The sequence below is a fragment of the Pelodiscus sinensis genome, chromosome 1 (genome assembly GCF_049634645.1).
Source record: "Pelodiscus sinensis isolate JC-2024 chromosome 1, ASM4963464v1, whole genome shotgun sequence".
Lineage (NCBI taxonomy): Eukaryota > Metazoa > Chordata > Testudines > Trionychidae > Pelodiscus > Pelodiscus sinensis.
The window spans coordinates 26,953,874-26,968,585 of NC_134711.1; the positions used below are offsets into that span (position 1 = coordinate 26,953,874).

Genomic DNA, 14,712 nt, shown 5'->3' on the forward strand with positions numbered 1-14,712 from the left:
AAAACTGAAAGACAGATAGTTATCTTGCAACCAACACTGATAGGTTTTTAAAAAAGGTGAACAGGATGATCTAGTTAATTATAGACCTCACATCAATCTTCAATGAATATAATGGAGCAGTTGATACAGAACTTGATTCAATAAAGAACTAAAAGAAGATAATATAATTATGCAAATCAACATGATTTATGAAAAATAATTTTGTCAAATTAACTTACTATCTTTTTTTTAATGAGGTTACAAATTTGGTTGTAATATACTTTGGCATCTGAAAGGCCATTTGACTTGGTACTGTGTAACATTTGGATCAAAAAAACTAGAACAATATAAAATTAGTACACATTAAATAGATTGAGACCAGTAAATGGGGAACCATCAATGAGCAAACTTTCTTCCGCAGAGGTCAGTTCTTACTTATATTTAACATTTTTATCTATGACCTGGAAGAAAACACAAAATCATCACTGATTAGTTTGCAGATGACACCAGAGTCGGGGCTTTTAAATAATGAAAAGCATAAGTCAGTGATACAAAGCAATCTGGTAAACTTGGCACAAGCAAACATTATTTTAATACAGCTTAAATGTATGCATCCGTGAACAAAGAATGTAGGCCATACTTACAGGATGGGGAAATCTATTGTAAGGAGCAATGATTGTGAAAAAGGGGTGGAGGTCATGGTGGATAATCAGATGAACACATGAGCTGCTAGTGTGATGCTGTGAGCAAAAGAACTAATGTGATCCTGGGCTGCATACACAGGAGAATGTTGAGTAGGATTAGAGAGGTTATTTTACCTCTGTATTTGACTCTGGTGGTACCTTGTTGGAATATTATGGAATACTACCTCTGGTGCCCACAATTCAAGAAAGATGTTAATAAATTGGAAGAGTTTCAGAGAAGAGCCACAAGAACGACAAAAGATTAGAAAACCCACCTTGTGACAGTTCTAAGGAGTGCAGTCTGTTTAGCTAAATAGAGAGTTAAAGGTCAACTTGATTATACAGTATAAATACTTACACAGGAAACAAATATTTAATAGTGGGTTCTTCAGTCTAGCAGAGAAAGTTATAGTACTTTGATCCAGTGGGTGAAAGTTGCACTTGGACATATTCAGACAGGAAATAAGGCTTAAATTTTTAATTATGAGAGTAGCTATTGGAAGGTTTTACCAAAAGTCATGTGGATTATGCCAGCAATTTTAAAATCAAGATTGGATTTTTTTTTCTAATATATATGATTTAGGAATTATTCTGGGGAAGTTCGATGGTCTGTGTTTTAACAGGAAGTCAGATTAGGATGATCATTATGGTTCCTTCCAGCCTTGTAGAGCTATAGAGGCACAGATTCAGTGCCTTTTTTTTCCCTTTATGTTGCTATAAGGATTTTTCTTTGTGCTTTTTCCTTTTTAAAGAATATACATTGAAAATTAAATGCAAAAACTTTTATTAAGGTAACACAATCCTAATATGCACAGCAGTGTAATCTTAGATACATTGTGCCTTTTTTCCATTTTATTCTGGTTAAATGTGTTCAATGATATTGTCATAAAATTCATAATGTGGAACATGAAGGATGTCCAGTGCAACTAAGTTAATGATTTAGACATTATTACTATAAGTATGGATTTGCCACAGGGTTGTTTGGACTGGAGAGTGTGGATCTCCTGACTCTGGCTGACAAGGAAGTGTTCAGAAAGAATGGTGGGGAAATAATTCTGCACTTCGTCTTATTCCATAGTCCTGGGATCAATGGGGGTTTCCTCTCTTTTCCCCCCAGAGGTGGAAGGGACAACCTGGCCTTTGGTTTCCTTCTGCTAGGATTGGGTGAGTCCATTGTAGTCAAAACATTGAGACAATGCAGAGAGTTGTTTGCTTTGTTGATCTACAGATATCTTTAGATATTTTGTTCATATTTAGAGATATGGTTGTTTTTAGTTACAACCAAAGCAGTATGCATCATCTTGTAAAATAGCCCAGTAGCTACTATTATATCAAGTTACCATAATATTGTATGAAAAATAGTTCAATGGCATTAGATTGTGAAATCCTTAAATACGAAGAAAAACTATTAACCTAGAGTACAGTATATTTCCTTTTTAGTTTTCTATACAGCATAGAGAAGAACTTCTTGAAAGTAAAGAGGGAAAAGAGAACATGTGTTTACATTTTATCTACATTAAATTTGAAATAAATGTTAAAAACCTTAGAAAGTTCCGCTCAGATTGTAAATATAATGAAAAGTTAATTTGTCAGACGTGTGGAATGGCTGGCTGTTCCAAATGGTGTGAGTTGTGGAGGACAAGATTCTTTCACTAATACTGGCAAGATGATATTAAAGGATGAAAGGAGGCCAGTACAAAACAGGTAGAGAGGGGGACTGAAAGGAGGATAATAGTGAAAAAGAGTGAAATCCTGGCATCACTGTCAGTTGGAGTTTTGTCATTGACTTCAGTGAGTCAGGATTTCATCCCAGGTGTATGAGTCAGGGCTATGAGACCTCAGTGAACTTTAAAAAAAAAAAAAAAAGGTTTATTTTGAACTAGATTTGTCAAATGAAGATTCAGTGAAATGTCTAAATAATGTGGATGATGCAATCATCCTTTGGATATATGTGAAGGTAAATAGTGTCTTTCTTCATATGCTGGAGTCTGCAGACTAGGGATATGACTGACTAGTCGACTATCTGATAAGCAACTAGTCGCTCCCTCCCCTCCTCCCAGAAGGAGGCAGCAAGGGGGGAGGAGAGAAGGGAGGGCTTAAAGTGGCAATGTCATGTGGAGCCTGGGGCCAGACCCTGGGCTTCACATGGAGCTGCCACTTGGAAACACTGCATGCAGCCAGGGCTGGCTGGGGTGTCCCCAGGCTGCATGCAGCGTTTCAAAGTGGCAGCCACGTGTTTAGCCCGGGGTCAGCTGGGGATCCCCACCCTGCTGACCCCAGTCTCTGTGTGGTGCTTCCGCTTTGAAATGCCGCATGGAGCCTGACTCTGGGCAGTACGCTGCATTTCAAAGTGGCAGCAGTGCATGGAGTCCGGGATCAGCAGGGGAGTACCCAGCTGACCCTGGGCTCCATGTGGTGCTGCCGCTTTGAAACGCCACAGGAAGCACAGGGCCAGTGGGGGATTGCTTGAATCCCCCACTGGTCCCGTGCTACCCGCAGTGCTTTCACCTTTGAAGCATAGCCACAGCCCTAGGAAGTGTAGCCACAGCCCTAGGACTATGGCTACATTTCCAAGGCAGAAGCGCCCTATTGACTAATCGAACAGTCGATGCAAATTGCATCGACTATTCGATTAGTCAGTTAATCAAAATTTAACATCCCCACTAGAGATCTGTGTCTTGAAGGCATAAAAAAGGAAATTCCAGAAGTGAGGCAAAGAAATGAGGCACTGATCATTTAGGAATCATTAAAAAAGGGATAAGACGGAGAATATCTTATTGCTCTTATATGAGTCCATGGTCTGCCCACATCTTAAATACTGTGTACAGGTGTGGTCTCCTCATCTCAAAAAAGATATACCGGCATTAGAAAAGGTTTAGAGAAGGGCAACTAAAATGATTAGGGGTTTGGAATGGGTCCCATATGAGGAGAGATTAAAGAGACTAGGACTTTTCAGCTTGGAAAAGAGGAGACTAAGGGGGGATATGATAGAGGTATATAAACTCATGAGTGGTGTGGAGAAAGTGAATAAGGAAAAGTTATTTACTTGTTCCCATAATGTAAGAACTAGAGGCCATCAAATGAAATTAATGGGTGGGCAGCAAGTTTAAAAGGAAGTTCTTGTTCACACAGCACACAGTCAACCTGTGGAACTCCTTGCCTGAGGAGGTTGTGAAGGCTAGGACTATAACAGGGTTTAAAAGAGAACTAGATAAATTCATGGAGGTTAAGTCCATTAATGGCTATTAGCCAGGATGGATAAGGAATGGTGTCCCTAGTCTCTGTTTGTCAGAGGTTGGAGATGGATGGCAGGAGAGAGATCGCTTGATCATTACCTGTTCGGTTCACTCCCTCTGGACCACTGTCGGCAGACAGGATACTGAGCTGGATGGACCTTTGGTCTGACCCAGTATGGCCATTCTTATGTTCTTAAGTCCATTGAGTAGAAGTCACAGTAATAGCATAGCAGGTATTGCACCTGTTTTAACTCCAGCCCTATAGGTCTTCCCCACAAGGTTAGAGCATCAACTTTCCACTGCAGCAGGGGGAGGGAGGTGGTAAGAAGCCTCACAAGCTGGATCTGGTATGCAGGGGAAGGAAACAGCTCTGCACACTGCCACTTCCTCTCCACCCCCCAGAGAAACAGCAATGCAGAACACGATTTGCCTGGAGGCTTTCCCCGCTGTTCCTTTTGGCTGGAATCATGGCCAGTGGAAGCAATGGGGGGGCGGTGCCTGGGAGCCCGTGAGGCGCAGAACCAGGTAAGCACTCTTCATGTCCCTCATGCCCAGACCGCACACACCCAGACCTCTCACACACACCCCTTCCTTCCAAAACTGCACAACTCCATGCTGCTCTTGTGCCCGTCAGACTCTCCACCCCACACCACTGCTGCCACCTCCCTCCCAGACCCTTCAAACTCATCTTGCTCCTGCATCTTACCTCCCCCTCCACCCTCAGTCTGCTCTTGCACCCTAACTCCCAACCAGACTCCACACTTCCAGCCTCTCTCGCACCCATTTTGTCATCATGGGTGGTTGGCTGGTGGTCCACAGAAAGATCTGCGTGAGCAGGATGGGCCACAGGCCAAAAAGTTTGAGAACTGCTATTCTAAGTATACTGATGGTTGAGGGAAGGTGAACAACAAATAAGTATTCTTCTAAAAAGTCACATTTTAAATTTTGCTACTATTAGACTTTCTTTTAAAAATGGCTTTATAGGCCAACCTCTTAGGCTAATAGTTAATTGCCTATATTGCAATGTAGTTAATCTGATTTGAAGTCTGTCTCTTGCTACCTATGCTAGTATGTACTATGTAGGCAGTATACTAAGGCCATGTGTACACTACAGCAACCTTAGTGGGACAGCTATGGCACTGTAGGTATTATATAGATGCTTCCTATGTTGATAGAAGTGGATTTTTTCTGATGATATTAGGGATGTAAAAATCATTTTAAATTGTAACCGTGAAACTGCTAAAATCCTAGCAGTTACATGACTGCAAAGCCTCCCTGAGAGCAGGGCCAGCAACCTGCAGGCGAGCGGGAAGCTGCTCCACTGGCACCAGGAAGCCTCACCCATTAAGTGTGCGGTTAACCATTTACACTATAATTGATATACATAGTGCAACTCTCTGAGAGGCAATAGCTAGATCAGTGGAAGAAATCTTCCGTTTACCTACTTACATGTGCAGTGCAGGGTTAGGTCAATCTAACTATATCACACAGGACACACAATTTTTCATAGCCTTGAGCAATGTAGCTAAGTCAATCTAATTTAGATGTAATCAGATTTTACACTCCGTAGTGGAAAAGGAGAAGTCTTTATCACCCAAAAGTGGCATTTTTAGTCCTATTGATGAACTTTTAAAAATTCTGTTCAGCACTTATTAGTCATAAAGCTGTTGCTTGTACTGAAGGGCCTCAAGTGTTGAGATATAGAGGAAGACCAAAAAGGAGCTTGGAGCTCCCACAGAGAGAGATTGTTTCATTCCTAATTAAAATGTTTTTGATTTCCAGGGACACAACTGCTTTGTTGTTCTGAAATCCCATTTCATTCTCAGGTTCCTTTCTTATGTCAAAAGGAGCTTAGTTTTGGAGCTATCTCCTTCAGCACAAAGGAATTTCACATCATACCACTTTAGTGGGTAACACTTTTGCTTAGGAAAGATCTAACACATTAGTAAAATGGAAATGAATATGTTACTATGAAATATATTCCCTGGTCCTGTAATACTTTTTGCTAAGTAGTCCCATTAAGGTCAGTAGGGCTAGACTACTTGCAAAAGTAAGGCTTACAGATACCTGCATTTAAGATGCTTGATGTAACATCTGGGTAGGACTACTTGCAAAAGTAAGGCTTACAGATACCTGCATTTAAGATGCTTGATGTAACATCTGGGTAGGACTACTTGCAAAAGTAAGGCTTGCAGATACCTGCATTTAAGATGCTTGATGTAACATCTGGGTAGACAAGAAATATAAACCAAACTGGCCTACATTTTTAAAAAAAAATCTGTTTGCGACACTTTAGAATGCCACTTTTTACAAATGAAAAATAATAAAATCTGAATGTATGTAAAATACATATTTTCCCATCTAAATTAAGTTAATTATATGACAAATTAGATTTTATTCCAAAAAGCAAATGGACACACAAGATACTGCAACCCATGGAACGTCTTTTTAAGTAACAAAATTTAAATTATTTGTACAACTTGACTTCTGGGTACCACTAAATAAGGTATTTCTGCACATGGACAAATGGAATAAACATACAAAACATCCCGTCTCTGACAGAAATTACATTCAAACAGATCTTAAACCGTCCTATAGCACTATTTGACACTTTACTGACATTTCTCCAGAATGAAACAGGTAAACTAAAGAGTAATTTGGTGATTGGGAAATGGTCTCCCTAATATCCAAAAGCAGTAGCAAAAATTGTTATTTTCCTAAAACTGGGGGGCGGGGGGAAGAGACAAAAATCACTATACCTTGTTGGAAACCTGTGGTCTAATAACAGGAAGTTACCTCTCCATATTCTTGAGACTGTTTGGTATGAATGGGTTATTAATTGTGGAATGATGAGAGAGAGAGAGAGAGAGAGAGAGAGAGAGAGAGATTATAGCTCGCTAGCGCTTTCCTACAGTCTAACACATCTTGATGGAACGTAACAACAAATCTCTCAAATAACTGAAATCGTTGGTTCAAATCACTTTACACTGTCTAGGTTTGGATGTAAAAACTAAATGTGATGTCAGACAGAAAGCTGACCACATCAAAAATCAGGCAGTTCAATAGATGGTTCAGTTCTTTATATGGCATCAGTTTACAAGTGTATTTCTTTTCTGAACAAATCTAAAAAGGAAAGATAATAACTCATACAGTATATTAAACAGTATATTATGAGAGTAGCTATTGGAAGGATTTACCAAAAGTCATGTGGATTATGCCAGTCATTTTAAAATCAAGATTGGATTTTTTTTTCTAATATATATGATTTAGGAATTATTCTGGGGAAGTTCAATGGTCTGTGTTTTAACAGGAAGTCAGATTAGGATGATCATTATGTTCCTTCCAGCCTTGTAGAGCTATAGAGGCACAGATTCAGTGCCTTTTTTTTCCTTTATTTTGCTATAAGGATTTTTCTTTATGCTTTTTCCTTTACTTCTGAACCTTTCCAGTGTAATACTTCTGAATTTCATGTTCTACAGAGAACTCTCACAATCAACTTAAATATAGCTGTACCATTATTGCATAGATGTTTTTTCATATCAAAATGCAGTGACTAAAGTATCTGATAAATCTACTTCTATATTTTACAGCCCTTTCCAAGGCAACAAATGAAGTGACTGCAATTAAAAAGGAATCTGAAGGCCTTAAAAAAGAATATGATCGCCTTATTAAAGAACATGAACGACTGCAGGTAGGTGGTTGTGGTTCACTGAATGAGCAGAATGTTCTGAAATTGTACTAACAAAATTACACATGTTGAATGTTTCTTTTTCATGAGCAAGAGACTTTATCAAGCCCTTTGGTATATGTTACAATGGACATTACTCCCTGCAGGTGGTGATAATGCCTAGTAGAATTCTGCTTTCTTGCAGGATTCCTAAGGCAAAGCTGAGTAGTATTTTTTTGAGGTAAGAAAAGGAAAAGTGGCATCAGATTTCTAGGTTGATGTGCTATTTCTCGGGGGAGTGGGAGAGATCAGGATTCCTGTGAAGTCCTTCACTCAGGGACTGAATCTGACAGCTTCAAGAAGGTAATGGAAATTACAGTGATAGGGAAGATTTGGGGTTGTTTTTTGTATTCTGGTTTTATACATTCCTCTATGATGTTTGCAATCCAAATGCTGTAGCATTGTTACTGCTGAAGAACGAGGAAGAAACAGAAATTTTGAACAGGTCAGTATAAACACTGAGTTGTTAACAGGTAGCCCAACTGGCAAAAGCTGAATAATACTTCTACAAATGTTTCCTTGGATTTTTTTTTATTGGGCGTAAGGGTTCAGTGGCATTAAAATATTATACAAATATAGCTAGAGCTGGTAGCGTTGCCGGACCCTTCCCATGTAAGATTCTGTTTTCAGATGATTAAAAATTGTCAAACTGTAATTGTATGGAATGACATTTTCCATTCCAGGTATCTGCCTCTGGCTAATTTTTTTTTTTTTTTTTTTTAAAGTTTTTCAGCCAAAATGGCTCAGCTGTTTCCAGGAACAAAGTAGTGGAAAAATCATTGTTTTAAATCATTAACAAAATTATTATGAGCTTTTCTTTGAGAAGTTCTAGGGCCCTATGCTTTGGAGCAGGAACTGGAAATTTGGCAGCCTTTATATCAGGAATATACCTGTACTGTGGGGGAAAATTAGTGCAAATGCGACTAAATTATAAACCTTTTAAAAATATTCACGTGACAGCTAAAACATCTGAAGATTCCATCTTCACTGAGCAGTCTCCACCCACTCACAGCACCTCTACTGACTAAACTATGCATATGCCACCCCCATTGAGTGACTGAACGTATTCCAACTCAGAGCTACAGAGCTGAAGCAGGATTTTCTGTAGCTGCAGCTCCCTGCTGCCTTGGGTTGGGACTAGAACTGAATACATGGAGCCTGCTTCTCCTGTGCCATCAATGGTGCACAAACACTCAGAAATACACAGTTTTGCTGTAGAGAGCATTGAAGAGGAAGCCACCTGACTCAAATACAGAGAGCAGACGCACAGCAAAAAGTGGGAGGGAAATAAGTAGAGTAATTCAAGGTGTCTGTTAAGACTGAGGGTGGAGAGAAAAAATTGAGAGCTGAGGAGACTGGTTGGGCAAGAAGACTGTAAAGGAGGAGATGAGACTAGGATTTGGGTGGGGACACAGTGTGCAGGGAAGGCTGAACAACGAGACTGGGATGAGAATCCTGAGAAGTGGAGAGTTGGACTGGGACAAGGAGCCTGAGGGGCGAAGAGACAGGATTGCGATACGTTGAAGAGGATGAGGCTGAAGTTGATGAGAATCTGGGTATGAGTCAAAAGTGTTCCCTTGTAGCCAAGAAGGTGAATGAAATATTAGGTTGCATTAGGTGGACCATTGCCAGCAGATCTAGAGAAGTGATTATTCTGCTTTATTCGGCACTGGTGAGTCCACATCTGGAGTATTGCGTCCAGTTCTTGGCCCCCTGCTACAGAAAGGACGTGGACGCATTGGGAGGGTCCAGCGGAGGGCAACCAAAATGATTAGGGGGCTGGAACACATGACCTTATGAAGAGAGGCTTGAGGGATTTGGGCTTTATATAGTCTGCAGAAAAGAAGAGCGAGGGGAGATTTGATAGCAACCTTCAACTTCCTGAAGGGAGGTTCCAAAGAGGATGGAGAGGCTGTTCTCAGTAGTTATGGATGGCAGAACAAGGAGAAGTGGTCTCAAGTTACAGTGGGAGAGGTCTAGGTTAGATATTAGGAAAAACTATTTCACTAGGAGGGTGGTGAAGCACTGGAATGGGTTACCTAGGGAGGTGGTGGAATCTCCATCCCTAGAGGTTTTTAAGTCTCAGCTTCACAAAGCCCTTGCTGTTGGGATTGGTCCTGCTTTGGGCAGGGGGCTGGACTCATTGAGCTCCTGAGGTCTCTTTCAGGCCTATGATTCTATGAAGAAGTCAAGTTTGGAGGGGGGGGAAGGAGAGATTAGATAAAAGTTCTTAATGCTGCCTGGGGTATAGTCTCTTCCAAAGCCAAAAATAGAAATTCCTCTGCCATCATTCCTCTGCCATCAGCAAATATATGTGAAACCCTCTGGCAAAGTGTGTCTCATTCCCCCCCATGCCCAAGCTGATCCACATTGAGAATGACAGCCTACTACTGCTGTCAATTACTCTATTAGCTCAAGTGACAGAGTTGTGGGTTGGATCTAAAGTTCCAACCCTGCTGATGACACCCACGTGGAGGATAAAAACAAAATATCAAATAAGTCCATGTTGACTGACTGACTGTCCTGAACACTAGCTGAATCAGGGGTCCTTTGGAACAAATAGTATATGATCACTTAAGTAAACATCTTAACATAATGTACTCATGTACGCAAGGGAGCCAAACTAAGGTTGCACAGGCAAACTTTATTATTTTAATTGCCTGACTTTGCAACCTCTCCCCTTACTTACCCTACAATCAAACATAATTTCTTGAACACATTTGCCACTTTACTTGCTCCCAGCTCACAAGAAGTAAAACCTTATTATTTCTACATTAACATATACTCAGTGAGAGAAAAATCTGGTCTTATACAGTTTCACAAACATTGCTAACACACTTGAATCCTTGCCAACACTCAGCCTTCACCTAAAAAATTAAAACTCTTAAGTTCTGAAAAGCTGAGAATTTTGCTACTATCTTAAAGTGCAGTTTCAGTTAGGGTCTTCACAACCCTGAACTCGAAATAAGATACACAATTTGCACTATACAATTTGCGTATCTTATTTTGATTCTATTTCAAAATAGCTTATTTTGAAATTTGGTGCATCTACACAGCACCAAATTTTGAAATAATGCACTATTTTGAGACATCCCTTAACCCTAGTGGAATGAGGATTACAAGGATGCTGAAATAGCGCACCAGTTATTTTGAAAAATATTTATACCTCCACTATCCCGAAATAGCCACACTGTGTAGACATAACCTTGGTGAAGTAATTCTGTAAAATGTCACTACCCACGTTAGCACCATGTAGGTCCATCATATATGTATACTGGTAAAAACATTTTGTTTCTGTTTCTGTTAATTGTATTAGTTCTGTAGCATTTGTGTGTGTTAAGCAACTTAAATGTGCCACTGGAACTAAGCTTCAATAGTGCTGTGATGGAGAGAGCAGAATTCTATTGCCTCCTACATCAAGAAAATTACCAAGTTCTAAGTGTAGAATCTTTATTATGGGTTATAATGTAGCTTCTAGAAAGTACACAGATGGCTTTCAGGTCTTAAGGGGAAGATTTGTTTTGGGATTTCTTTTACCTTTGTTAAATATTGTTGTAATCTTTTGTATTGCAAAATGAACAAACTTTATTTCTCAAAATGAAGAGAATATGGAATTCCATGTGTAGTTTAGGTGTTTTTTGTCACTTTTGACAATTACGGGTCATAATCTGAAATCCTGAAGGAGCTCAACATGAGTGTTGAGGGACATAGACCTCCTCCCCTCAACCTGGAATCCAGGCCCCAAACACTTATAAAGCTGTATCCCTACTGTAATTTATGAGCTATAGCCAGGGTGGCTAAATTGCAGCTTATAAGTCACATGCAGCTCTCTGACAGTTTAAATTAGGGATGCAAAATCCCATTTAATTGGTTATCCGGTTATCTGATTTAAAAGGAAGTGGTTGAGGGAGGGTGCTCCAGTCTGGCTGGGCAGGAGTGGGCCCCCACCCACAGCCAGACTGAAGCAACCCCCCGCCTCCCTTCCCAGCTGCAGGCTTCTCCAGACAGGACTGCTCCGGATGGGCTAGAGCACCCTGTCCACAGCAGCCCCCCACAGGGCTGAAGTTGCCCCTGCCCACAGTCGGTAGGGAGCAGCTCCAGTCTCCGTCATTATGGGTGATGCTTACCAGTTAACCTTTCACATCCCTTGTTTAAATGCAATTCACAAAGTACTCCCTCCTCCCCTCCCCCCAATCTTCCACCCTCCAGACTGCAGGTATCTTCTGCTCAACAGAGAGGATTTCTTGGGGCTTCAGCCCTGCATGATATACCTGCCAGAGTTTAGGGGTTTCAGCAGGAGCAGGGCTGAACCCCCAAATCTCAGCAGGCATGCCCCATTCATAACTCTTGACCTTATAAATATTGTTGTGTTTGGACACCCTGAGCTATAGTAATAGGTACAGACTACTCACCTTTGAGGGTGTGTGTGGTTGTAGCTAGTGGGTCTGCACTGTGTACTGACTTACTGGCTATATCTCCCAGCTAGCTCAATCACCTGCAACCCCTACCATGTTCCTGTGGAAAGAGCTCCATAGATCTTAGCTCTGAGATAGGGATGTAAGCATGTAGTTGACTAGTCAACTAACCAATAAGCCTAGGCTTATTGTTTAGTTGAGTCAACTACTCAACTACTCGCATCCTCCCCTCCCCCCCTTGTTGCTGCTGTATCAGAGGCAGCAAGGGTGGGGAGCAGGAACTGGTGCTGGGGAAAGATGGCTTAAAAGCCAGTTCTCCCCCCCCCCCCAACACCGTAACTGCAGTGCCGCCTTCCCCCTCCCCCAGCAGTAGCATGGGGTGGGGTGGCAAGAGAAGCTGCTGCAAAGCAGCCTCTGCCTGCAGTGGGCCCAGGCTTGCCACGGACAGAGGGTGCACCAGCCGGGCAGGCAGCCCAGCTCAGTCCCGGCTCATACCAGGTCCAAGACCAAATAGTGCTCTGGCTCTGCAATTTAAAAGGCAGTAGGAGCCAGGAAACCTGCCCCCCAGCTCCCACTGCCATTTTCAGAGGTGAAGCAAGGTTTAGCCCGAGACCAGTGTGAGCCAGGCTTGAGCTGGGCTGCCTTCCCCTATTGACTGAGTAGTCGGTACATCAACTGCTCAATTAGTAAATTAACCTCATTTTAACATCCCTATTCTGAGATGTGAAATCCAGCTATGCCACTCCTCCTCTTCCTGTTTTTTGTTGTGCAGTGGAACCATAGTGTTTCTAGTGCATTCTGGAACTTCTGGGGCTGCAAAGAGAGCCCAGTGTCTCTTACCCTTTCAGAATTTAACTTTAGGATATTCATCCTGAGACATCAATTTCCAGTCTTGCCAAATGCAAAGATTAATTTGCTTCTTTGTGACATGTCTGTCTTTTTGTTTGCAGAAACTCCTAGATGAAGAGGAGGACTGGAAAGATCAGTAGAAGCAATTCAGAAAAGACTACTTAACTATAACTCCAGCAGTGTGAAGTCTCTTGTTCTTCTCTTTAGCATGCGGAAGTAGATGACACAAGTTTTGATTTTCTTAAGAAAATCAAATGCAGTGCAGTTCATTGCTCAAATTCTACTTATAGCTCTTGATTGCCAAATATATTCTGTGTTGCAATGAGAATATTAAGTGATCTATGGGATTTGCCTTGAAATTTATATTTCAGTTCTTATGAGGAAAAATGTAAGCATTTAAATGAAAAAAATTCCATCTGGTCTAGCAACTCAGACGCTTTCTATCCTTTTGCCCTCAAACATGATAAAAGATCATGCACAATAACACCAATTGCTTGTAACATTTGAGTGGTTTTATGAATCACACCAAACTATGAAAATGTGGTGACTTTAACCCAGGAGTTGGCAATAACCGGCCTGAGGGCTGGACAGAGTTGAACAGGGTTAGCCACTGGTAAGACACCAGATGCTTTGTTGACCCAAGCATCTGCAGATATGGCAACTTCATTGGCTGCAGTTTGCAATTTCTGGCCAATGGGAGCTGCAGGAAGCAGCACAGGCGGGGCCACCACTTCTTGCAGATCCTATTGGCCAGGAATGTCAAACTGTGGTCACTGGGAGCTGCGAGTGGCCATACCTGTGGATGCTCAGGTAAACAAAGCATTTGGCAGCCCACCAGAGCTAACCCTGGAGAATTATGTTCAGCCCACAGGACAGTTATTTCCCAGCTCCTGCTTTAACACTCTTTGCCAGTGACTACCAGACATTCTATGAAACTTAATTGCAGTTTAATTACATTTTTCATTCTATTTGTGTAGAAGGATTTGATTGACAATCAGTAAAAATATAAAATTTAGATTTCTAAATCCACCTCACATTAGTTTTGGGTTTTTTTCTCATGTGCTACACAGATGAGTGTGTTTCACAATTATCTATTTTGCATGCCTCTGGGTTATTCTTTTGGAGTACTTCAGAGTTTTTAGTAAAAAAAATAGTATTTGTGGTTTTTTTTATTATTCCCTGATTCATTTGTACAAGGATTTAAATCTGTTGTGTGTGCGCCACCAAGCTTTCTTGCTTTGCAAAGTGTAAACTTCTTTGAAAAATGTTCATGTGTAATATCCTTTTACTTTTAAGGAGTAATTATTCAATACCTCAAAAAAAATGTAAATTGTTTTCACATCATCAGTTTTTACACCTGACAGCTAAATTGTGAGTAATTTTGCTTTAGTGGTTTGAATTTTGTACTTGAAGATGGAATATGATTGTTATATTAAAGGGATTATTTAATCTTATGAGTTTCAATTTGTTTGTGAAAACTGACTCTCTTATCTGATCAATTGTCTCCATTAAACCTTAAAATCAGAAGACATGAAGAGCAAAACATTTTCATAACATTGCTATTTCATTTGCCATGTCAGGGAACTATGCATGATGCTGATAATATTGTTTTAAAATTAATTCAGATCTGAGACTTCCAAAATGAATATTAATGCAAAATTGAGAACAGACAATCTGAACACAGCATGCCCTACAAGGAAGCATGTTCTCAACAAAGTTATTCTGCCTAATAGGGAGGTTGGTAGCATATGCTTGTGGAGAGCAGGAGGGATTTTTGTTTGTTTGTTTCTCTATAGAAATGTAAAACATTTTTTGCAGTTTCA

The 14,712-nt window shown here is 40.7% G+C and overlaps 1 protein-coding gene across 9 annotated transcripts in view; it reads left to right on the top strand.

The window, feature by feature from the left end:
• BCAP29 (B cell receptor associated protein 29) overlaps positions 1-14,343 on the top strand; it is a 50,638-nt gene extending 36,295 nt beyond the window's left edge. For all 9 annotated transcript variants that reach the window (XM_075927144.1, XM_075927159.1, XM_075927116.1 and 6 more), the window contains 2 exons: positions 7,489-7,589; positions 12,991-14,343. In XM_075927144.1, coding sequence (XP_075783259.1) covers positions 7,489-7,589; positions 12,991-13,029 — 140 coding nt within the window. In that variant the 3' untranslated portion in view covers positions 13,030-14,343. The remainder of the gene's footprint in view (positions 1-7,488; positions 7,590-12,990) is intronic.
• Positions 14,344-14,712: the final 369 nt, after the last annotated feature.